The sequence below is a fragment of the Alligator mississippiensis genome, chromosome 2 (genome assembly GCF_030867095.1).
Source record: "Alligator mississippiensis isolate rAllMis1 chromosome 2, rAllMis1, whole genome shotgun sequence".
In the NCBI taxonomy this organism is placed as follows: Eukaryota; Metazoa; Chordata; order Crocodylia; family Alligatoridae; genus Alligator; species Alligator mississippiensis.
In genome coordinates this window covers 3703131-3726012 of record NC_081825.1, presented here as the reverse complement: position 1 = coordinate 3726012, position 22882 = coordinate 3703131, and the positions used below count along the sequence as shown (strand labels likewise).

General features: G+C 50.4%; 1 protein-coding gene across 3 annotated transcripts in view; it reads right to left on the bottom strand.

Annotated features, from left to right (window-relative positions):
- DYSF (dysferlin) overlaps positions 1–22882 on the bottom strand; it is a 200784-nt gene that overhangs the window by 14293 nt on the left and 163609 nt on the right. For all 3 annotated transcript variants that reach the window (XM_019495633.2, XM_019495634.2, XM_059721412.1), the window contains 5 exons: positions 19788–19927; positions 17648–17736; positions 16456–16551; positions 11677–11818; positions 1289–1388 (listed from right to left, as the gene is read on the bottom strand). In XM_019495633.2, the coding sequence (XP_019351178.2) occupies positions 1289–1388; positions 11677–11818; positions 16456–16551; positions 17648–17736; positions 19788–19927 (567 nt within the window). The remainder of the gene's footprint in view (positions 1–1288; positions 1389–11676; positions 11819–16455; positions 16552–17647; positions 17737–19787; positions 19928–22882) is intronic.

Sequence of the window (22882 nt, the reverse complement as noted above, 5' to 3'; positions counted from 1 at the left end):
TTACATTACCAGGGGAAGCCACGTGACACAGACAAGTGCCGTGCCAGGCCATGCTTGTATGTAGACATGATGTTTAAGGCCAAGAGAGAAAACAGTGCTAAGCCGCTCAGCTCTAAGTAGGCCTCTGCTGAAGAATGAGGTTAGCTCTTGGGAAGACATTTTAATAAAGACGCAGTGACATCTCAGAGAGAGGATTTAAAAAATGACATCTGAGGCAAGGTTTGAAATTAAAACCTGAGGGTAGACTCAGAAGGATAGCTGACACTAAAGCACCAGACGTGTACAACTGTAGGGTGCGTCTACACGTTCACATTTACTGCGCAGTAACCAAAATTACTGCACAGCACAGGCATATGTCTACATGTGCATGCCTGCACTGCGCAGTAGATATGGTGACTTATGCTGACTTGAGCGTAAATTGGATATCTGCATCATGCAGGTATCAAATTTACTCCTGATTCGTTAATGCGCAGTAATGCATGTGTAGACAGACGCCTTGTGGCACCATCACTCTGTGTGTGTGGACTGACTTGGGTCTAACCTTAGTCAATCCCAAGTCAGTCCACACACAGCGTTAATGAGGTTTAATACTTGTACGTGTAGACGGTGCCCTATTCCTGCTTATTGTGCAGTAACTTACTACATAGTGAATTTAAGCCAGTGTAAATGCATGTGTAAACATGCCCTGAGAGGACAAGATTTGGAAACTCTAGTGTGCTTTTTGCAAAATGCTTTCACTACCCTCAGTGCTTTAAGGCCTTCACTGAAAGACCTGTGTCTAGCAACCTAAAGGAATTGCATTTCCCTACCTGGCACGGGCTGAAAGGCCGGGCAGGTTTGTTCTGGAGGGGAGTGGACTAAGGGGAGTCATGAAAAGTAGCTATAAATGAAGGATATAAAAAGGGTGTGAGGAACAGGTCCGAGGCCAATCATGTTTGCTCATTATTGCAGAAAGAACTAAGAGTCTGGGGAAAGCAGCAAGGAGAGGCGAGGAAGAAAATGTTTGAGCTCTTAAGCGGATGGAGAAAGGGGCCGAGGAAGGCAGTGAAATCAGTGTTACTGGGCAGAGCAGGATAAATGGTCAGCGGGTGAAATGGCTCCATTGAAGTCAGTGTGGATACTGCTAATTTACAGTGGCGCACATCCCACGGCTCTGATGGGATGCCTACATAGTCGGGGCGGCTTGCTCTCCATCCTGAGCTATGCCGTAGCAGCCCTCTGCTGCATCTCACTCCCTAAGGAAGCAGTTCAGTGCCAGCAATGGAGCGAAGGAGCTCCCCGAGCTTACCCAAGTAATCGTCAAAGGAGAATTTGTCGTTGTCCCAGATCTGGAAGGTCAGCTGAGGTGGGATCTTACTCTCAGTCTTGTCCAAGCTCCAGAAATGCTCCTGTGGTTATGTGGGAAAAGAAACACAGAAAGAGAATTGGGTGGAAATAGGCAAGACAAGCGGTGGTCAGTTCAGCCTGGGATATATAGAGCAAGTCCTCCTGGACACGTGGAGTGTCCAGGAAGCATGTGATCCCACAAGGCTCTGGGTGAGGTCAGGAGAAACGTCCAAGGGCACTAGCAAAATGGGTACTTCTTACAGTAAAGAGCTGTACATAAGTAATAAAGAGTTGTTCACATACTATATCCCCTACTTAGCCCCTACATCCCCCTCCAGATACTACATCCCCTACTTAGCCCCTACACCCCTTACAGCCCCTCCAGATACTATATCCCCTACTTAGCCCCTACATCCCCCTCCAGATATTACATCCCCTACTTAGCACCTACGTCCCCCTCCCGATACTACATCCCCTACTTAGCCCCTACATCCCCCTCCAGATATTACATCCCCTACTTAGCACCTACGTCCCCCTCCCGATACTACATCCCCTACTTAGCCCAATCCCTATACCACCGGATGGTATCCCTTTAGCTCTCACTCATTAATAGCATTGGCCTTGGCCAATACCTGGATAACCCATGGTCAGTAGAAGCTCAGGGTGCAGCAAGAAGTGATGTAGGTACCACTCTTGCTACTAAGTCCATGCACTTGCACATCAGGAGAGATTTCCTCACCATCAGACAGTCAGATATCAGACGGTAGAACCGGCTGCATGGAGGATGTGCTCCTTCTCTGGAGTTGCAACGGTGCATCCTGCATCTGTGCAGGAGCTGGACTAGACAACCCCCGAGGGTCCTATTAACTCAGTGATTCCCAGTACTATGGGACTGGAAGTAGTCTTTTTTGGAGCCATCAATTTTAAGGCCCCAGCGGGCCCCATAATACTCATCATGTGCGTCAGGGTGTTTTTAAGCCTCCCCAGAGGCACTGGCTATGGCTGGGGACCTCGACTGGGGTGTGTCGATTCTCCTGCTAGAAGCAAAGCCGGAGTTTCCTTGCTAAAGGGTCTTGCCCCTTCGCTCAGGGTCAGATCAATGCCGTATTTAGAGTCAGGAAGGAATTTGACCCCGTGATCAGATTGGTACGGACTGGGAGGTTTTTTTACCTTCCTTTGTAGCAGGGGGCATGGCCAGGACCTCTTGAGCATATGTTGACCGTGCTTTATAGAAGCAGGACGTTGGCTGCCGTGGTGCCCCTGCTTTACCAGAGGAGGGTTTGGGTGTCAGGTCAGTGTTGTGTCAGGGTTGAGGGTCGTCTTATTATAGTCTTATATAGAGATATAGTCTTGTGTAGGTTAGAGTTGCACGGGATGGTTTGGATAGAGATGATCCTGCTTCTGACAAGGGGTTGGATTAGATGTGACCTCTCGAGGTCCCTTCCAGCCCAACTTCTCTATGGCCCCATAACACTCATCCAATCTCACTGCCCCCATGACACAACCCAGGGCAACTCAAGCAGTGATTGCTGCCCCCAAAACTCCCAGGGGAGCTGTAGCATCTGTATGGAAAGATCCTCAGCCTTGTTTAAAGACCTCAAGTGAGGGAGAATCCACCACCTCCTTCAATAGGTCCTTTCTACAGCTACATCTCTTCCCCATTAAAAATCCACCTCTCTCTTTTCATCTGAATTTGCTCAGCTGCAGGCTCCAAACGCTGGCTCACGGTCTGCCTTGTCCTGCTGGGTTTAAGAGCCATCGGCTATCCACAATCTCTTCCTTGCAGACATACTTATACATCTCGATCCATTTAGCACTCCACTGCGCCTGGGATAAGCTAAAGAGACTGTGCTTCTCCAGTCTCTCCCTGTGTGGCAGGCGGTCCAGACCTCAAATCCCTCTTGGTGCACGTTTCCTGAACTCCTTCCAGCGTCTCAATAGACTTTATGATGTGTGGACACCAGTATTGGACAGGGTGTTCCCGTAATGGCCCCACTAAGGCTCCAGTAATGGCCTCACTGGGTGAGTCACAGGTCTAGGTCTCGACCAGTGGTAGTCATTAAAGATCCCTGGACACCTTGTGCAAGAGCTGGGATAGCAGTCTTGCTGTCCTAGCCAGATGCTAATATAGACAATTATGCTGTGATGATCTAAATTCCCCTGCTGCTTCCATTAGCTAGGGCATGCCTCCTCCATTCAGCATCAGGTAGCATTGCAGTGTGCTGTTAAACCCTCTGAATAGCTGTACTTTACAGAGTTGCAAGGGATGAAAAATGGGCTAGGACCATCCATCATCACCCTCACTTCTTGTCTGTGTGGCAGGAGCAGCTACAGCCAAGCTGGCTCGTTGCCACTACAACCACGTGCACATGAAATAAATAATAACCAGAAATTCAGGGTCAGATGCAGTGCCTAAGAAGGTCTGAGTGGAAAAGCTAATCATTACATTGAGCTTTGTTTTTTTTTTCCCTCTTGGAGAGGCAGGTTCCCACCCAGGGCTGCTACCAACAGGCAATAAGGGATGGGCTGGCATCACTTTAGTGAACAGGGGGATTGCTCGTGTCACAAAACCACCGCTTAGTTTTGGTGCAAAGTCACCAGCAGCTTTTCCAAAGAGGTTCAACACCAAGGCATCACAGGGGGCTGCAGCTCAGGTCTAAGGTACAGTAGTAAAGAGATGTAGGTTGTAGCCGTGTTGGTCTAAGGACATAGGTAGACAAATTCTTTGGGTAAATGTGATATCTTTTACTAGACCAACTCAAACAGTTGGAAACATTCTTCTTTGCAAGCTTTCGGGTATAAATACCCTTTGTCGTTGTACCCGAAAGCTTGCAAAGAAGAATTTTTCCAACTATTTGAGTTGCTCTAATAAAAGATATCAGATTTACCCAAAGAACCTGGTCTGCCTAGTAAAGAGACACACGCATAAGGATGACTTTTGCTATACCCAGGTGTAGGTGATGGGAGCGTTGCTTGCATCAGAAAGGAAGAATCAGGCCCACTGCCTGCCCTTGGTCCATCCCATGGCACATCCGCTGGGCACTGCTTCATGCAGTGTTGTTTCAACATGGCATTGTCATAGATGGCACCGATTTAATGAAAACCAGGAAGCTTCTGAATCCTTCCTGACACACATGCCCCGCCATAAATCTACCCCGGTGACTACAACAGCCTTATTTGTTATACTGTGCAATACGAAAGAGGAAAACAGAGTATGTCGCCCTCCAGAAAAACATGTCTTCAACTGGGGGAGATGGTGGAGGGGAAAAGGGAAGCATATTTAAGTCCTATTGAAACTGGTTTTCCTAGGGATCACCCTGGAAGGTGACATCTCAATACACCTCCAGCTCCTCACTTACTCTGGAAAGAAAAGATGGGGCTTCTTGCAATGGGTGAGAGGGAGGGAGGTTATTCACTTGCCTTCAATATCCTGTAGTTCAGAAAAAATTATAAAATAATATATGGAAACTTCCATTCCTCGCCACCCCTTCTTCCCTGACAGCGACTGCTTGTTCAAGCAGGAGAGGGGCTTCCCAGCTAATGAATGAGAACCGCTACAAGGGGCTAGGAAAGGGCTGGTGCCTGAGTTTTCCCAGTGCTCGATTCTGACTGGGACCAGTACATGAAAGGGGCTGCTACTGATTCATGGAAGAAAGTCACCAGGGAAATTGCATATATGTGTGTGTGTGTGTATGAGTATATGTACATGTATACATGTGCATATTTGTGTCCAGGAAGAGCACACACCAACTGCTGCAGCTTCCTTAGCCTGACGAAGGGTTTTTGAACCCGAAAGCTTGCTTAATAATTATTCTCCAACCATTTGGGATGGTCTAATAAAAGATATCAGATTCACCCAAGGAACCTTGTCAGCCCATGTACGTGTATACACACACATACATATATACCCATGTCTGTCTGTCAGTCTGTCTCCCTCCACACACGTATATTTACACACACAGTTATATACTCTCTCTCTCTCTCTCTCTCTCTCTATATATATATATACATATATATGCAAACAGACACATACTCCTATATATACTTATATAAGTATGCATCTATATATCTATATGTATATACCTATATATCTACATAGATATAGGTATACATATGTATTTACATATATATATAGATATATATAAAATGCATATATATATAAAATGTATATATATATATATATATATATAATGTGTGCATGTACATGTATACACACACACACACACCCCTACATAAAGAGGGAATGAGGAAAGAAAGGCACACAAGACACAGTCTCAGACTGAAAACAAGTCTCCCAATACTAGGATCACAGGGATTTGAATCCAGGGCAGCTGAGCCAGGAGACAGAGGGGAACATCAAACCCATATTTTAGGCCCCCAAGCTACACGACCTGTTCTTCACCGGTTCTGACCCTTGCAACTTAAGCACACTTCGCCTAATTATGGATCGAGATGCCGCACATGCAAGCACATCAAGCTGGAAAATGCTGATTGGCCCCTTTAAATGCTGGAAGTGGGGGTGGTCTCCCCTTGTTGTAGGGACACAAGGCAGAGCCCCCTGCCAGGCTGGGCAGAGGTTCGGGGTGTGTTTGGGGGGTGCAACAGGAGTATGGCTGGGCACACCTGGGCCAACTGCGGCGCCTTTCATGAGCCAGCACGAACAAGGAGCAACGTCCCTGTGATGGCAAACAGGAGGCACCATGCCTTTGCCACTAAACGCCCCCCCAAAAACACTGATGAAACTCTGAGTGCATTAGAAACCCCTGGGCTGAGAACAAGGATGCACGTGGCTCAGACCACTGCTCTGAGCCTGACCCCTTGCGTGAACCCCCCACAACCAGCACCTCGTGCCATGCAATAAGATGCTGCTGAATAAAGACAGCAACATCTGGCTCCGTGGCATGGTTCGGGCAGTTAGCTATCACTTGGCACAGCTGGCAGGCTCTGGCTCCTTCTGACTGACACCTCTGGATAAGGGTTGGCCACAACCTGAATCGAAGGGTCTCTTGGTCTTGACCACCAAGCCACGCAGGCTCTACCCCCGGGACTAAGCCCAGGTGTCGGCAGGACTCCCTGTGTGATGGAGGTTGACTCGCACAGGATTGGGATGAGGTAACATCTGTGCAGTTTGGCCTTTCTTATGGAAAAAAGGCTGTCACTGTGGTCTGGCCAGGAGCCCCACGTTCCCTCCTAGGAGCCCTGCAAAGTAGGGGACACTGCTGACAGACCGGGCCGCACAGGCAGCTCCGACGGAGAGCCAGCGGCTGCGGGGGGAAGGCCCAGCTAAGTTTATGGGCCACTCCGAGGCAGTGAGAAACTTGCCAGGATGATTAAACCTTGCTGCAAAAGGTGCGCTATAAAATAAGCTGTCAGCAGAATTTATGCCCTCTCCTTTTCCAAAGGGGTAGGAGAGGAAAGGAGCTGAGTTATGGCCGGGTTGCTTTTGCAATGGTTTGGAGGAGGTTGGTGTAAATAGTTTACGGTGGTGAATAATGCAGGAGGGAGGCATAAGAAACATCCACGTCGCAGGCATGTGCTGACAGGGCTGCATTTCTTCTGGGTCGCTTGTGCTCTCCCAAGTGCAAAGACAACAGCGAGTCTCTTATTTCCACCTCCGAGAGCTGGCTTCTAGGCTGGAGCTTTGAAGATATTCAGGCTGGTTTTGGTGTGAGCCTTGGGGTGAAGCTATGTCCGCAGGTCTGACGGCCCAGCTTGCAAGGAGGCCACGGGCTCCTGCAACATCTCCTGGGTCAGCAGCTCTCCAGTGCACCCATCCTGAACCAGCTAATGACCTTGCCTCATATGTGAGGTCCAATCCTTCAAGTGAAACCACTTCTCTGAACGTGGTCGCAGGAGGAGGATGCATGTTTGCAAGAAGCAGGTGGCTGACATCCCTTTTACTGGTCTTTCATGCGGCATCCTTGCTCCTGGGCTCTCCCTGGAGAGGTCAGCTCGCACCGTGCCCCGGAGGTGCTGGCTGCAACCAGGGATGGGGATGGGCTGTGCCAATGCTCCTGCTGGCACCAAAGCCAGAGGGTCCTGGCTAGAGGGTCTTGCCCCTCTGCTCAGGGTCAGACTGATGCCACATTTGGGGTCAGGAAGAAATTTTACCCCATGGTCAGATTGGTAGGGTCCTTCCTCTGTAGCAGGTGCACAACCGCCACCTGGGATCTCTTGAGCATCTATTAACAACCTGTCATAACAACAGGACATTGGCTGCTTGCCCTCTGGCAGGTTTGGGTGTGATTTCTGGTGTTGCATCAGGGTGGACAATAGTTTTACCAAGAGTTTCGAGGATGCATGTGTACGGGGTGGTTTGGACAGGGCTAGATGTGAGCGCTGAAGGTCTCTTCCAGCCCCATTTCTCTGTGATTCCACAATTCTGTGATAACTTGGTGTTTATTCTCTAAAATTCCTAACAGACAGTCTCTCAAGAGAGCGGGTCAAGTGGCAGTATTGTCTTCCCACCTGCGAATCTGGAAGTCCGAAGGAGAGGTTTGTCCCACTTCAGCAAATTTTACCTTTCCCATGAATGGGAAGAATGCAAAATGGCTTTGAAGTAGTCCACATATTTCACTTAGAAACAAAAGAACAGGAACCCAAGCATCCAGGCTCCCAGTTTAGCGGGGCTCCCAGCTCCCCAGCACCCCAGTGGAAGGACGGGGAGACTGGAGTCTCAAAGCCCTTGGAGCTATGGTGGGGCTTGGCTGGTCCTGGATGGCTGAGACACATGCCTCGGAAGATCTGAAATCCATGGCCTTCAGGCAACCCTTAATGCAGGGCTTTTCTGCAAATCCCAAGCCTTCAAATACCCAAGAGACCTCCGCAGCAGATGGGAACCCACCAGAGAGCTGTCTGCAATTGCACCTAAGCCCTTTAAAGCCAACACATCTGCAAGGCAACACTTTGGTTTGGACAAGTCTTTTTTTCCAATGGAAAAGATGATTTCTTGTTCTGCGGTTGTGAGCTGGGGACCCACGGGTTGTGGGTTCATGCCTGGGTGTGGGCCCCTGAGTTTCTCAGATGGAAAGAGCAGCCTCTGGGTTTGCAAAAATTTTACAAGGGGATGGATATTAGGACAAACTCTCTCAATTGGAGGGTAGGAAAACACTGGAACAAGCTACCCAGAGAGGTGGTGCGGTCTCCATCCTTGGAGGCTTTGAAGCCCCAGGTAGACAAAGCCTTGGCTGGGATGATGTAGCTGGGGCTGGTCCTGCTTGGAGCAGGGGTTGCACTAGATGTGACCTCCCGAGGTCCCTTCAACCCTCATTTTCTATGGTTTAATGGAAAATTCCCCGTCAGCTCCTTTTCCCAGGGGTGTGGTGGAGGACCCATGTGGTGAAAGCACATGAGCAGGCAAAGCCTGCCAGATGCCATTTTGCATTGGCATAAGAAGAAGGAAGGTGACCCAAAGGATCTCTTTGCTTCTCTGCCTCTGACGGTTCATTCCACCCCTCTAAGAAGAGCTAACCCCAAAGCAAACCCCTTCATTCAAACGCCCTTGAACCCTAGGGAGGAAGTGGCTGCAATGCAGATTGGCATTTCGCACGCCAGGGTCTACCTTTTAATGCTCCAGGGAGCTCACGGCACGTCTGCATTGCTTATGGACCAGGTCAGGCCGTCCTGTGCCGAAACACACCCTATAAGCACCAACCCCATAAGGGCAGCAGTGCAGCCTGCAGCTGCGGGAGGGTTCATTGGCTCTGCCTGTGGGCTAATGAGGATCATAGGGAAGTCAGGCTGGAAGGGACTTCACAAGGTCACTAGTGCACCCCCTGCTCAAGGGAGGAGCATCCCTGACTACACCGTCCCACCCAAGTGTGTGTCCAACCTGCCCTCGGCAATTTTCCAAGGATGGACATTGCACAAGCCTGGGTCCCGTGCTGTGTGAATGCAGCTAAGTGACCCTCAATTGGGGAGGTCATGGTCCAGCCTGGTGAGCGGTATAATTATGCCCGCTGTGCTCATGACCAGAGCAGGTAGTCGTGGGCCGAACAAAGGAGAGCAACACTTGCACCGCACCACGCAGCGCATCGCGCTCAGCCCAGCCACCACCTCGGGGACATCTGGGTGTAGGTGGCTTTTAGCAGCCCCGAGTTGGCCGTCTGGCTGGTTTGATTGAAATTCCTCTACTGAGTGCTGTGTTTCAAGTGCGGTGCATGGACTTTTACGGCAGCAGTAATGAACCCGGAGTTCAAACAGCACATGGCGAGATCAAAAAAAACACACACACAAAAAAAAAAAATCGCTCGAGTGGAATGCATCCCACGAATACAAAGCACAGCTTTTCATTCATTATTTTTTTCCTTTACAGAGCTATTTTACAAGCTGTTTATTTTCTGATGCAGTGTTGGCAGACATGTGGTCGGAGGAGAATCAATATCAGCACAGTGGGATGTATTTGCTTAAACCGTTTATAGGGGGAGTCTTTGCTTTCTCAAAGGGGGATAATTGAATGTACTACACACTGTACTTTTGATTGGTTTAACATGAAGCGTGAAATGGGGAGAGCAATGATTCTGTCACTCAGCGGCCTGGCCCGGCGGTTCGCATAGAGGCTGGGCCTCCTGGCAGGGAGCGGGACGGCTGGAGGGATTTGCAAGGAGCGGTGGTGGCTTTCGCCCCAATGTACCGACCAGCTTGCCCAGGTCTCTCTTGATGTGATGATGCCCCTGCAGAGCACCTGTGGCCTCAAGGGCAAGTTGCATAGCTCCGTTCCTCCCCTACACTATGCCCCAAGCCTCACGGGTGTTAACCTAAGGATGTTACCTTCACACACGTGGACTCCCTTGGGCTCTCAGACCCCCTAGCCACTCACTCAACCTTTCCTCTAAGCATTCAGGCCCCCTGATCCCACATTCAGCCCCGACCAGACTGGTAGTACAACTTAACAACGAGCATCTGCCCTCCGGCAGGCACTCAAGCCTTCTCTAGGGCCATCTGCTCATATAATGAAGCCCCTCTTCTGCCCCAGGTACCTTCCTTTGTTCCCTGCATTGCAGAGTAGCTTTCTTCCAGTATTCAGGAGCTTTGCTGCTAGGAGCTCCTCACTTCGTGACTCCCAGAGCTGAACTGTCTGGCCAGCTCAGAGCTTTATAGCTCCAGCCCGGCCTGCTGCTGGTCAGGTGAGCCCTTAATTACCCTCCTTTGCCACCTGCAAGTGGCCTTGCAGGCTGCTTGCTCCCTTAGAGGAGCAGGTGAACCCCAGTGCCCTGTTACAGTAAGCAAATATCCCCATTGCCAGGAGGCCACTAGCTTCATTGAATGCAGGGGGTCCCAATTCTTGTTGGTAGGACAATGTGAAGAAGACCAAGACTGGAGACAGTAGGGATTTGTGAGGGGCTGTGCAAGCCAACTGCAGAAGACAAGAAATTGGACCTGCTCTCCAAAACACACTAAGCGGCTGTTTTCTGGAGAGGGGATGAGGCAAAGAACAACAGATCTCATCCTCCCCGAGACAGCTTTCCTCGATATCTACCCAATGTTTCCCTTTCTTCCACCCCAAGACACTGAGCTATGGCCACCTGCATCTCCCAGATGGCTCCAAGCTTCATAGCTTCTAAGATACGAAGACAACAGACACTATCTCCCTTGCTCAGTGCCATGCAGTGGTGAGGACAAGGGTCGCACACCTGATCCTCTATATCAATAAGTGCCAAGCAAATTTTTTCACCTTCCCACTCACATGCAATGAGAGTCAGGTAGGGGGTTGGACTAGATGACCTCTGGAGGTCCCTTCCAGCCCTACTTCTCTATGATTCAAGTGCTTTCTATGTTAGAGGCTGCTGGTTCAAAGTCCCGCATAGCATCTGACTTCCTGTGGAAAAAGGATCATAAAATCATGGACAATGAGGGCTGGAAGGGATCTCAGGAGGTCAAATCTAGTCCAACCCCTGCTCAAAGCAGGACCAGCCCTAACTACATCATCCCAGACAAGGCTTTATCTAGCCAGGTCTTAAGCACCTCCAAAGACAGAGACTCCACCACCTCTCTGGGTAGCCTGTTCCAGGGCTTCACCACCCTCCTCGTGAGAAAGGTTTTTCCTTATATCCAACCTAAACTTCCCTTGCTGCAACTTGAGATCATTGCTTCTTGTCCTGTCATCCGCCTCGGAGTATCTCCCTTGACAATGCCTTCAAGGGGTTTTCACCGTAAGAGAGGCCTCCCACATTAACAATTCCAGTCCAATCTTCTCTTTGCCTCTATCTTTCCTCCATTTAAAAAGCAGTTCAGTGGCAAACATATGGCTGGGAAACTTCAGGGTGATGCACCCCGTGTCTCTTAAAACAAGGAGTTTGTGTTGTCCCCCAACAAGCATCAGAACGGTCCCTGAAGAGACCTTTTACTCACCTTTTTAGTGACGTAACAGACTTGCTCAGCAGGAAGGTAGTTGAACGGGAAGACGAATCTCCAGTTGAAGTTGCCTTCGCCACCCAGGGACCTGTAGTGCACATCTGTCTTCTGTTTGCTCTCCTCATGGCCAACCAACCAGCTGTGAGAGAGACAAATATTGCACACTGAAATGGAAGGTAAGGAAGGAGCTCTGAGTACCTTGTTCCACACAACTGGTTCGATGCCATTTTTTTGGTCGCCCATTGGTTTCCAATTGATTTTAATATACTACTTTTGACCTGCAGGGTCCTAAATGACCCAGAACCTAATGGCCCTGATTCTCCTAAGTGCAATACTGCTATAGTGGCCGGCAGTGCATGAGCTGACTCCACTTCATCCTCAATTTGGCAGCACTAGAGATGGGATACTGGCCTACATGGGCCTAGACTGACTGGACATGGCTGTCCTCAGGTTCTCCATTGGTATAAGGCAACCTGCAGTGATTTCTTCATCGGAGTCTCAGGACTTTGAGACTCATTTCCCTTCTTGGGCACTAATGAGGCGAGTTTGTTGCTCTTTGTTTTATGCTGCAATTCTGCTGGAGCCAGCTAAAGACTTTGTATCGCAACTTTTTTTTAATGAAAGCTTTAGCAAAAATGGATTAAATGCAATGAAATCTCAGTCAAATTAGCTAACAGTTTTGAGGATTTTTCTTGAGGAAAGAACACTCCCTCTTCTCCCTCCCAAAAAATCATTCCATTTTTAGAAACAAGAAACCAAAAATCTTTTGGTTTTTCTGCTTCCACAAATCAGTTTCTTGGATGAAATAATAAAAAAGAAGAAAATCAATGAAAAAATTCAATGCTATTTTTTTTTTTAATTTAAAATAATTCACAGCAAATAAGATCCATGTCTGACCAGCTGGAAAGGTCTGCCGTTCTCCACTGCCCGGGCGTGTATACACATTTATTAATGCACTTTTGCTAATGCACATTAAATTTAGCACCTCTGGGCACCTATCCTCGAGCGCCAAGGCAGCTCCAATGCACTGGAATTGCAGCACATTGGAGCAGACTTAATTAATTGAGTCTGCTGGAGCATGGCAATTGCCTGTGTCTTGTGTATCAGCGTCCCCGTGCTTGCAAATGCTGGTGGGGACATTTGAACTAAAGCTCATTAAATGAGCTTTAGTTCAAGTGCTTCCACCACCATTTTTAAGTGCAGGGAAGCTGATACACAAGACACAGTAGTGCTTTAATTAGAGGGGCTCTTTAATTAGAGAGGCACCCCTCTAATTAAAGTGCTGTGCCCTCCCCACCTCCCCCACCACCTCCAACATGCATGTAAAAGTGCTCTCCATTGTGAGGTACTAGAAAAAGGTGCATTAGCCTATTCTAATGCACATTAGTGAAAATGCATGGGTTTTTTGTGATTAATGCACATTAAAATAGGTTAATGCGCATTAAAGCACAGGTGTAGATGCGCTCCCTGAGATGAAAAGAAAGTTGGGTAGCTCTAGCTCAGTGACCCGCAACCACAGTGCCATGGCACCCAGGAGTGATGAGATCCCCTTCAAAGGTGCTGTGAGGTACCACACCATGTCCTCGTTAGCCCCATTAGGTGTGCAAACATGATTCACAAGAGAAAAACAGAGATTTCAAACAGAAGTCCACAGCTGTGGTTTTTCTGATTTCTTTGCAACAGAAAAACTGTTCTAGTATTTCTTCTGTAGTCAAAAAAAGAGTGGAAGCTAAGAGCTGGCATTTCCCAAGTGGCGCCTCGAGTCTATGCAGGGTGCTTGAGTCTAAAAAGGTTGATAACCACTGAACAAGCTAGTAAATGTGCCGGACTGAGGGTGGTGTAGAGGTTAAGTCATCACCATCACATTTCTGCTGTGGCTGAGTTGTCTGATTTGAGCTCTGCTAAAATAATTTACAAGCTTTTTTATTGATTAGTGTGCTTCTGAAACGTCAGCAAAGATGCCCGGAGCACACTCCCCTCCGCAAGAAACAATTAAATGGGCATACATTGATGCTGTTTGGAAACCCCTTTTTTCCCAGCCTGGAAGACTTTGTAATGTTACTCAGGCTACAAATGGATGGTGCATTTGTCCTGGGATAAACCATTTTATTCCAGAACAAAGTGCAACCATTCAGACATCCAGGTCCATAAATCTGGGATAATGCTAAAAAAGATTCACAGGATAAGAAGAACTAACAATTTATTCCAAGACATTGCAAAATGCGATTGTTTGGGGACAACATCATTGCATCAATGGCAGAAAAGCAGAAGTGCATTCAGCTGCTCAGTAAACCCTGATTGGAAGTGTGAAGTGTGTACACGCCAATCCCAGGATATTTCTGTTCGGGACAAGCACGGGCACAGGAACAAATGCAATGCCTGTTCCTTGCCTTGGAGAAGAAAAGAAAAGCTCGTATTAGCTGAAATGCAGAAATTTGGAGCTAAAATTTTCAAAGCTCAATGCCTAAAATTTAAGCGTACATTTAAGCTCTTGTTAGAAGCAGCGCTATTTTCAATCACCGTTTCCCCTCCTCTTCAGGGGTGCTCAATATTTCTAAGAACCAGGCTGTTTTTCACAGACTTCCAAACTTTAGGTCTGAAAATGTTGTCCAGTTACTTCAAAAGAGCTTTTAAACTGCAGCCGACCAGATTTAGATTAGATCTCAGTAAAAGAAAAACTTCTCCGCTGTCCAAACAGTTGGGCGGGGGTACCGCTTGCCTAGGGAAGAGGTAGAATCACCTTTACTAGAGGTTTGCAAGATAAAGCATCAATTGGGGGTCCTGCATTTGTGCACGGGGTTGGATCAAAGGACTGTTGCGGTCCCAACCCTGGGATTCTAACTTTTTATAGGAAATTTTAATATGAAATTCAAAATAAAATGCTCCTGCTCCATGGTCCTGACAGGTTAGTACACGCTATCATGTCACTGCTAAGGCAGCCTCTGCTGACCTGGCTCCGTTCCTGTCTCCTTTCTTATTATACCGTGTGACATGGGGCACATTGCTTTGTTCCCACTTCCACTTCTTGTCCATTTAAATTATAGGGGATATCTCCTTCTATGGATCTGTACTGTGCATAGCGGAAAGGGGCCTGACATCCCAGAGAGTCTCCCGGTATTACAGTACTATAGTCATAAAGAATTTAGCTTACGGCCGTCACACGCATGGCTTTCTAGGTTGGGTGACTTCCCCCACCTGGAATAGGAGGCAGCGTGGGCTTGTGGCTAAATCATGAGACTGGGACTTTGGAAAAGTGGTGTTTGTACGTCACCAAGACTTCATTCCCCTCTCTAGGATAAGGACGGTGACCTCTGTCACATCTTCGGTGATCCGGGTGTTTTTATGGCGTCTCTGCATGTTACCGCTGAAGCACCCAAGCCCATGCTGGCAAACAAAGGTGGGAAGAAATGTCCCCAAACAGGGCCATTAATGAGAGCTTGCAAGGGAAGTGACTGTGGCCGGCAGGGTGCAAAGCCAAGCACTCAAACCCAGGTCGGGGTTGGCACTTTCTGCCCTTCTGCATGCCAAGGTCACTCTTTCCTCCTCCAGGAGTGCTTAGTGCCCAGTGCTTTCTTGGCAGTTTCATGACAGAAGAGGCCTGGCAGCGATGCTGAGCTCCCTGACGGCCACAAAGACATGCAAGTTTACTGACAGCCATGGATCCAGCCCTCGATACTCTCGCCTTCCCCAAACACCCCACCGCGCGCTACGATTTCAGAGCTGCAAAATGGACGGGACAGCTTGGCTGGAGCTGATAACAATGCACTTGATGCGAATACCAGGTGAGCAGCCCACATTCTGGATTTACAGGAGGAAAATTGGGATTGTAAAAAAGGGATTTACAGTCTGTTTCCAAAGCCTACCTCTTCCTGCTCGTAAATCCAAGAACCTACAAAATAAGTAACTCCCTTGGCTGCGATTGCAGCATTTTACACAAGATAAAACATAAATGGAGTCAGACAGAGCGGGGAACGTGCCAGAAGAGTTGCTGCTGATTGCCACATTTTTGTCCAGGAAAAGGGAATTTCTAAAGGGCAAAACAAGGCTGTTTACGAACGCAGCCCAGGCGTACGGCAAGGCTGGGGATGAGGTCTGAGCTGGGCTGGCATGTGGAAATGCAACATCTCAGCAGCACTCGCGTGTTGCTGTCTTCTTCTCCAGAATCTCATCTTTTATGTGAAAAAATAAGTCTCTACCTGCTGTAGTTGCAGAGAGAAAAGAAAGGGGAGCCAGTTCTCACTGATGCGGGGAGGTGTTTTCACAGAGCCTGGGACAATCATTTGGAGAGCTGTTGCTCATCTCTGCTGCTGTCCCAGACATGTGGAGCGAGCTCAGATACTAATAAGAGCATTTATTGCGCAGTACCCAAAATGACTACGCAGTACAGGCGTGCGTCTACACATGCACACCTGTACTGTGCAGTAAATATGGTGACTTATCTCAACTCGAGTGTAAATTTGATACCTGTATGGTGCAGGTATCAAATTTACACCCGATTAGCTACTGCGCAGTAACGCATGTGTAAACATCTTACTGCACGGTAACACTGTGTAGGCTGACTTGGGACTAAATTTAGTCCCATCTCAGTTCACACAGTGTTAATGCACTTTAACGCCCGCATGTGTAGACGTCGGCCTATTCCCACTAACTGCGCAGTAAATTTAAGCCGGTGTAAATGCACGTGTAGACACACCCAGAGTGTCCCTACTGTTAACTCTTTCACTGCTTGTGAAGCAGGTAAGTGTACTGCTAGTGTATAGAGGCGGAGCTGCTTACCCTTTCACATAAATGTCGCTCATCTTCTCGCCGGTGATGCTGAGGTCGTCTAGGATCACGTCCTTGGTGTTCCAGATAATGCAGCGCAAGAAGAACCTGAAACCCCCCACGAAGCAACCCCCAATGAGCAGAATGCAAACAAGGAGCAAAGCCACAGCCGTACGGAAAGGCAGCTAGAGCGCAGACCAACTCAGGTCTAACCAAGCCATCCCGAACCACTTCAGGGACGCACATGGAGACAGGGTCACCTTCAGGAGGCTAAAACAAATGGCTGTGTGCAATTCAAGCTGGCAGCTGACACTGTCTGATACTAGGGAAGGAGCTGAACCCCACATCTGGTCCCTTCTGGCTACTGGGCGTTCACATCTTCCAGCTGGTCGCTGCTTTGCAAGTCAAACCCAAATCCCAGATGAACCCAGCCCTGAACTTGGAGAAGTCCCTGTCACTGGGGCAGAGATGGGGAGGTGGAGTCCAGGCTGGAGCGGACTTGAGGAGTGCCTGGAGGAGAGGAGAGAGGGCTCCTCACAGACTAGGAGAGAGGCTGCCCCAGGCACGAAGCCAGTGGCGTGGGGAAGAGGCGAAGGAGCGCGGAGCAGACACAGCAAGGGCATGGGGGGGGTCAAGAAGGGCCTATGGGGATGTCTACCCCACAAAACAAAGGGGATGGGAGTCCCTGTGAACACACCTGTGCTGGATTGACGCTGGCTGACATGGGCCACAGCATCCAGGGAGGTAGCACCCTGGGTTTTGGCCTGGGCTACTAAGCAGGAAACACTGTGGAGCCTGGAGGGCTTATCCATTAGCACAGGGGAAAGCTCCTGCTGCTGCATCATCAGGGCTGGTATTTCCTGAGTGTGCAGGGATGTGCTAGTGTGTTGCACGCTCACAGCTTTGTTTCGCCAGGCAGACACACCGTAAGGGAGGCAAGGAGCCAGGGAGGTTGAGGAGGAGGTAGTGACAGCGACAGGAAATAGGGTGACTGTTTCTCTAGCTATCTATGCCTCTATCAGCACCGTGGTCTGAGCGGAGCAGAGCGTGAGGATGGGAAGCCAGACCTGAGGGTCCCAATTCTCCAGAGACAACCCCGACATGGTCACTGAACAGGATCCTGCACAGCTTAAACACGGGTCTCAATGTTGGCCCCCCAACTCCCCACCATCAGGAGCCCGTATGACGCGAGGAGAAGAGTCACCTCTTTGCTTTCCGCGGCGTGATGTTGAAAGGAGGGCCGGGGGCACCCAGCGATTTGGGAAACAAGTCCACCCACATCTGCAGCTTTCCCTGGAAGGAAACACACCACGGTGAGGCCTGACAGTCCCAGCAGCGGGTTAATAACCCGTGCTTCCTTCTGCGTGTTGGTGCCAACGCACGCTGGGAGCGATCCTTTGCAAAGGCAACGGCGAACCCTTGGGCTGCTCCAGCCAACGCACCCCTCTGCAAAATACCAGCTCCTCACGGCTCTGCGACGGGGCAGAGAAGACCCAGGTGGTGGGAAGCTGAAGGCAGAAACGTTCACACTGGAAATGATTTTTAACAGGGCGGGAGAGTCTCCTTTGCAACGAGAAATCCCTGGGGCTCACGGCAGCGGGGAGCTCTCCAGCCCCTGAGATCTTAAAGTCAAGGCGAGGTGGGTGACTTTCTTCCAGGTGCTTTAGCCAAGCACGTGCTACTGGATTTGAGCCAGAGCAAGCAAGTGAAATGGGGGAGATCCGGCTAGACAATCTCCGTCTCATCTCTGGCCTGAAACTCCATGAGTCTGCAAACGACTCTGCCTGCATCGAGCAAGCTCCTCGGCTGGGTTTGGAGAGCGCTTCATCTACTGATACCAGCTGGGGATCCACCCCGTTACTCTCGGAGGTTTTGGAGAGTGCATCTAAAACAAACTTGGATCATGTGGTCCTGTGACATCTCCAAAACACGGACGCATGCATCAAATCTTTCAAGGAAATCTGGTTGGGGGGCTTGGGTTGTCCTTCTGAAGGTGGCCACTTTAATTGCAAAAGGCCAAAGGATGACGGCAGAGATCTATTTAGTGGGCAGTATCAAAAATGGATTAATTTGGACAATCAGCTCATCTATGGGGGCTTTGCTTTTTTGGCAAGGAAATCTCCCTGCTGAAGAGGACTGTAAGTGCTCCACTTGGCTCATACATGACCAGAAACAGGCCGGGGTACACGTGCTACCTCCCGAGAGAGGGGGCAGAGACGGGAACTCCTCCGAAGCCAGGCAACAACCCCCAGGACCTGCTCAGTAGGGGCCACAGCCCAAATAGCCACTACTCCATATCATGGAAAGATCAAGGGCAGCTTAGTGAGAAAGTTCTTCCTAATGCCCAACTTCAACTTCCCTTTCTGCAGCTTGAGCCCATTGCTCCTTCTGTTATCTGCCTCCACTGAGACCAGCCCAGCTCCATCCTCTTTGCAGCCCCCCTGCAGGAAGGTGAAGGCTGCTATTCAACCCCCTTGGTCTGCTCTTCTGCAGACTCAATCAGCCCATTTCCATCAGCCTCTCCTCAGAAATCATGTCCCCCAGCCCCCAACCATTTTCATTGCCAGTTCTCCAAAGTGTCCACATCTTTTCTGCAGTGGGGGCCCACAGCTGGACACAGGACTCCAGATGTGGCCTCCCCAGTGCAGGTAATGAAGGAGTGCCCCAAAACCCCGGAGGAGAGCGCTGAGGAGGACTACCTGGGGGACGGAGCAGTTAGCAGACCTAGACCCCAAATACATTTGCTACCAGGAAGGGGTTGCACTGGGCCAGAGCCACAAGGCTCATCCTGCTGCCTGGGCTAAAAAGGCTGGTTTATTTGCTTGTTTGAGGAAAGACTGTGGCTTTGCATTCAAAGAGCTGGCTGAGGAGCTCCTTATGAAGCAAAGCCAGCTTGCAAATCAGCAGGCTCACCCATTTCCTTGTGAGGCCTGACCTGGCTCTTATCCCCATCTCATGGGAAGCCGCAGTACTTGGGACAGGAGCTGGGAAGCCACCAGCCATCTGCTGCTGTCCAGGTGAACGGCCTATATGGATACCCTGGGTTCATCCCAGATGAGTGCTGAGCACCTACTTAGCAAAGGGGTGATAATGCATGGCTGCTCAGGACTGTATGAATGGTGCTGTACAGCACCGGGCGCTGACGGACCGACCAAATGCCCCCCTTTGATAGCACGGCTGGAGCTTCCTGTCGATGCATGCACATCTGCTGCTGCTGTGGAAAGGCCCCATCCCCAAAACATCCCCAGGGTCCCCACGTGCCCCGGGGCAGCCTAGTGAGACCCATCCGCACGCTGCTGGGTCTCACCGAGCTGCCCTGCGCCGGTCGCTGCCCCAGTCCCTACCTGCTCGATTTCGGGCTGCAGCGGGCTGTAGAGAGGCCGCGTCTCCACGTGTTCAGGCACCAGGCCTTGCTTCCGGAGTGCGTGCAGGGCGAGCCGCTCCTCGGGGGGACCCAGGTGAGGGTTGGGGGGTTTGCCATCCTCTGTTGCAGACAGAAAGGTGTGAGTGCCAGGCCAGGTCCGGAGAGCGCCACGGAGGTGTCCCTGAGGGATCCCACGGCTGCTCCTGGTTTGCACTGGGGTACGGCAACCACTACTGGAGCATCAGAGATAATGGGAACCCTCCGGGACTGGCTCATTGAACCAAGGAGCCTCTGTGGAGCCTGCCACCACCCCGGAGAGCTGGGGCAGGGGTGTGGAGGCGAATGGGGCCATCTGGGACAGCTTGCTAGGAGGCTTGTACCCCCAGAGAAAGGCTGCTCAGGACCTGTCAGCCCATTGAGAGCTCCAGATGGGCACAGATAGAAATCCCGGAGCAGTCAGGACTCACCCCTTTCTCCCACAGCATCCAGGAGGGACGCTCCTAACAGCAGCAAAGTTTGGGATAAGTGAGAGAGGAGCTAGGCCCCGGGGGCTGCCAGGTTTCCATCAATGCCCAGCACCCAGCAGCTCCAGCTGGGATATTTCTGCAGTGTTTAAACAAGAGCCCAGCATATCGTATGAGTCCATCATGCTGCGCTGTGAATTTGGCTGAGAAACGTGCATTTCTATGCACACACGCGTGCACTGCACATGTTAGAGACCACTCGGGGTTTGGAGCCATGTGAGCCATTGCTCTATTCTTCCTCTTCGCCCTTTGGAGGAAGGTGTCTCCGCTGCTGTCACTGGGCAGGATATAAAAGCAGTGCTCCTTTATAGGGCCCTTGTCTGTCCTGCCTGGATTGTAAAGACCCAGTGCTCCTTTATAGCACCGTAGGGGAGGATATCCATATCTTCTGAGCCAAAACCGCCCCTTTGCTGTTACTGAGAAGTCCTCTGCCCCAGAAGTGGCTGCATTTCAGCCGAGCTGTGCTAGTGAAAAGCCCCCGGAGGCCCTTTGAAATGCAATGCACCCTATAAATATTATTGCAGCTCAGCTGCCTTCAGCTGATACAACCCAGCTCCTTTCTTGACAAAGGCCTGAAGTGGTTAAACTTCAGACATATGGGATATTTCCCAAGCATTGTGAGCCTGGCCAGTGCGTGCATGCATGCGTGCGTGCGTGTGCATGTGTGGATGTTCACGTGTGTAAGACACAGAAATAAAACTCTCTCTCAGAAAACAACAATGCGGGGGTTATGAAATAACGGTGCGGTTCAAGCGCTTGTAAAACCCGGGCTCTCCTGTTTAATAGCTTCGCTTTATACCCCGCCAGGTTCAGATCTGACACTGCTCCGCGCGCACAGCTGGTTTCCAGACCCCGCTGAGGTCAAACACCCAGCTTTGTTCTGGTTTTGAACGGACTGCCATTAAAACAGCAACCCAAAAAAAGTTTTTAAAAAAGCAAGCTGAAAGACAGGAGCTGGTGGGCAGGAGACAGAAAGAGCTTCGTTCCACTTAACACCCCTCCAGCACTTGGCAAGGCCCCGACACGGAGCAAGGGGCCGGGAAGAACGGCTGCATCCGTGCTCCTTCCAGCTCGGTCCGCGTCTTGAGGTCCTAGCATGGGGGAGAGGGGGCCGCGGCTCTGCTACGTGCCGCATTGCTGAGCAGCTCATAAACATCAGCCCCTCGGCAAGCAAAGCACAATTATGTGCCCGTGCGATCCTAATGACCCTTTGTGTACTGTGCCTCTTCTGGGGTGAAAAGATGGATTTTGGGGGCCAGCGGGGTGAGAGTCCAATAGACGCCACTGAAGTGACAGACCCCCCCCACCACTGTCGGTTTTTGCAAAAACTATTAAAAAAGGCAAAAACAGCAGAGGCCTCCCCAAAACCCAGGGTGCTTTTCCGCGCAGGCGACTTATCGTGTGTCAATTTAGGGGCGCCTGTCTTCTGAGATGCAAGGTGTATGCTGCTGAAGCGGTGGGGTATTTCGCTCAGCTCGGAGCGTATGATGCCGTCTCCCTCCCGTGGCGGTCCCTGAGAAGTACGGCCGCCTGCGAGCTGCAGCGTGCTTCCTTCCACGCCGGGGCTGGAGCCGGCCTGCTCGCAGCTGTTGCATCAGGGTTTAATCCCCACTGCAAAGAGCGGCATATCTGTGTGTTCAGCGTGGGTTTGCTGCCTTTCCAAGTGGCAACCATGAAGAGGAGCATAGAGAAGTGGGGCTGGAAGAGACCTCCAGAGTCTAGTCTGACCCCCTGCCGGAGGCAGGATCAGCCCTCTGCAAACCATCGCATGCAAATCCACTGTCTGACCTCTTAATTAAATAGCCACTGCTGACACAGCACAAGATATCACATCCGACCCTGCCACAGGTAAAGCGGTGGGACCACGGAGGCCAACGTCCTGCTGTTGCAAAGATGCTTAAGAGATCCCCTCCGCTACAGAGGAAGGCAACCCCCCCCCACCCCAGTCTGCACCAATCGGACCAGGGGTAAAATTTTGTCTTGACCCCAAATGTTGCATCGGTCTGACCCCGAGCAGTGGAGCAAGACCCTCCCGGCAGGAGCCGCTGGGTTCGAGTCCCAGCAGGAGCATTGGCACCCCTGTCAAAATCCCAGCCTGGGCTGCAGCCGGCACCCAATGCATCTGGGAAAGGCTTAAAAACCCCTGACACATGTTGCATCAGGAGGGGGGAAAAATTCCCTCCCAGCCCCCTGCGGTAACCAGCATGGCCCAGAGCATGGGAAACAGAGGAGGGTCTTGGGATTCAAAAGTGGCATTCATGGGTATGGCCTAAAGTGTCTATAGAAACTCAAGAAAAATCACTCCATTCCCCATCCGCGGGAGGAGGGCAAAAATTCTTCCTCTCTCCCATCCCTTGGACAATAAACTAGCTGGAGAAGGGACTTCCTCTCTGTGCAGAGCAGCTGTCATGGCAGGGCACTGGTCTTAGATCAGGGTCAAGGTCCTGGGTCGTACAATAGATATATAATAATAAAATGGGGGTGGCTTCAGGCAGCAACCCAGATACACGATGCTCATTAGCTAGCACTGTGAACGGACTCGAGTGTTTAT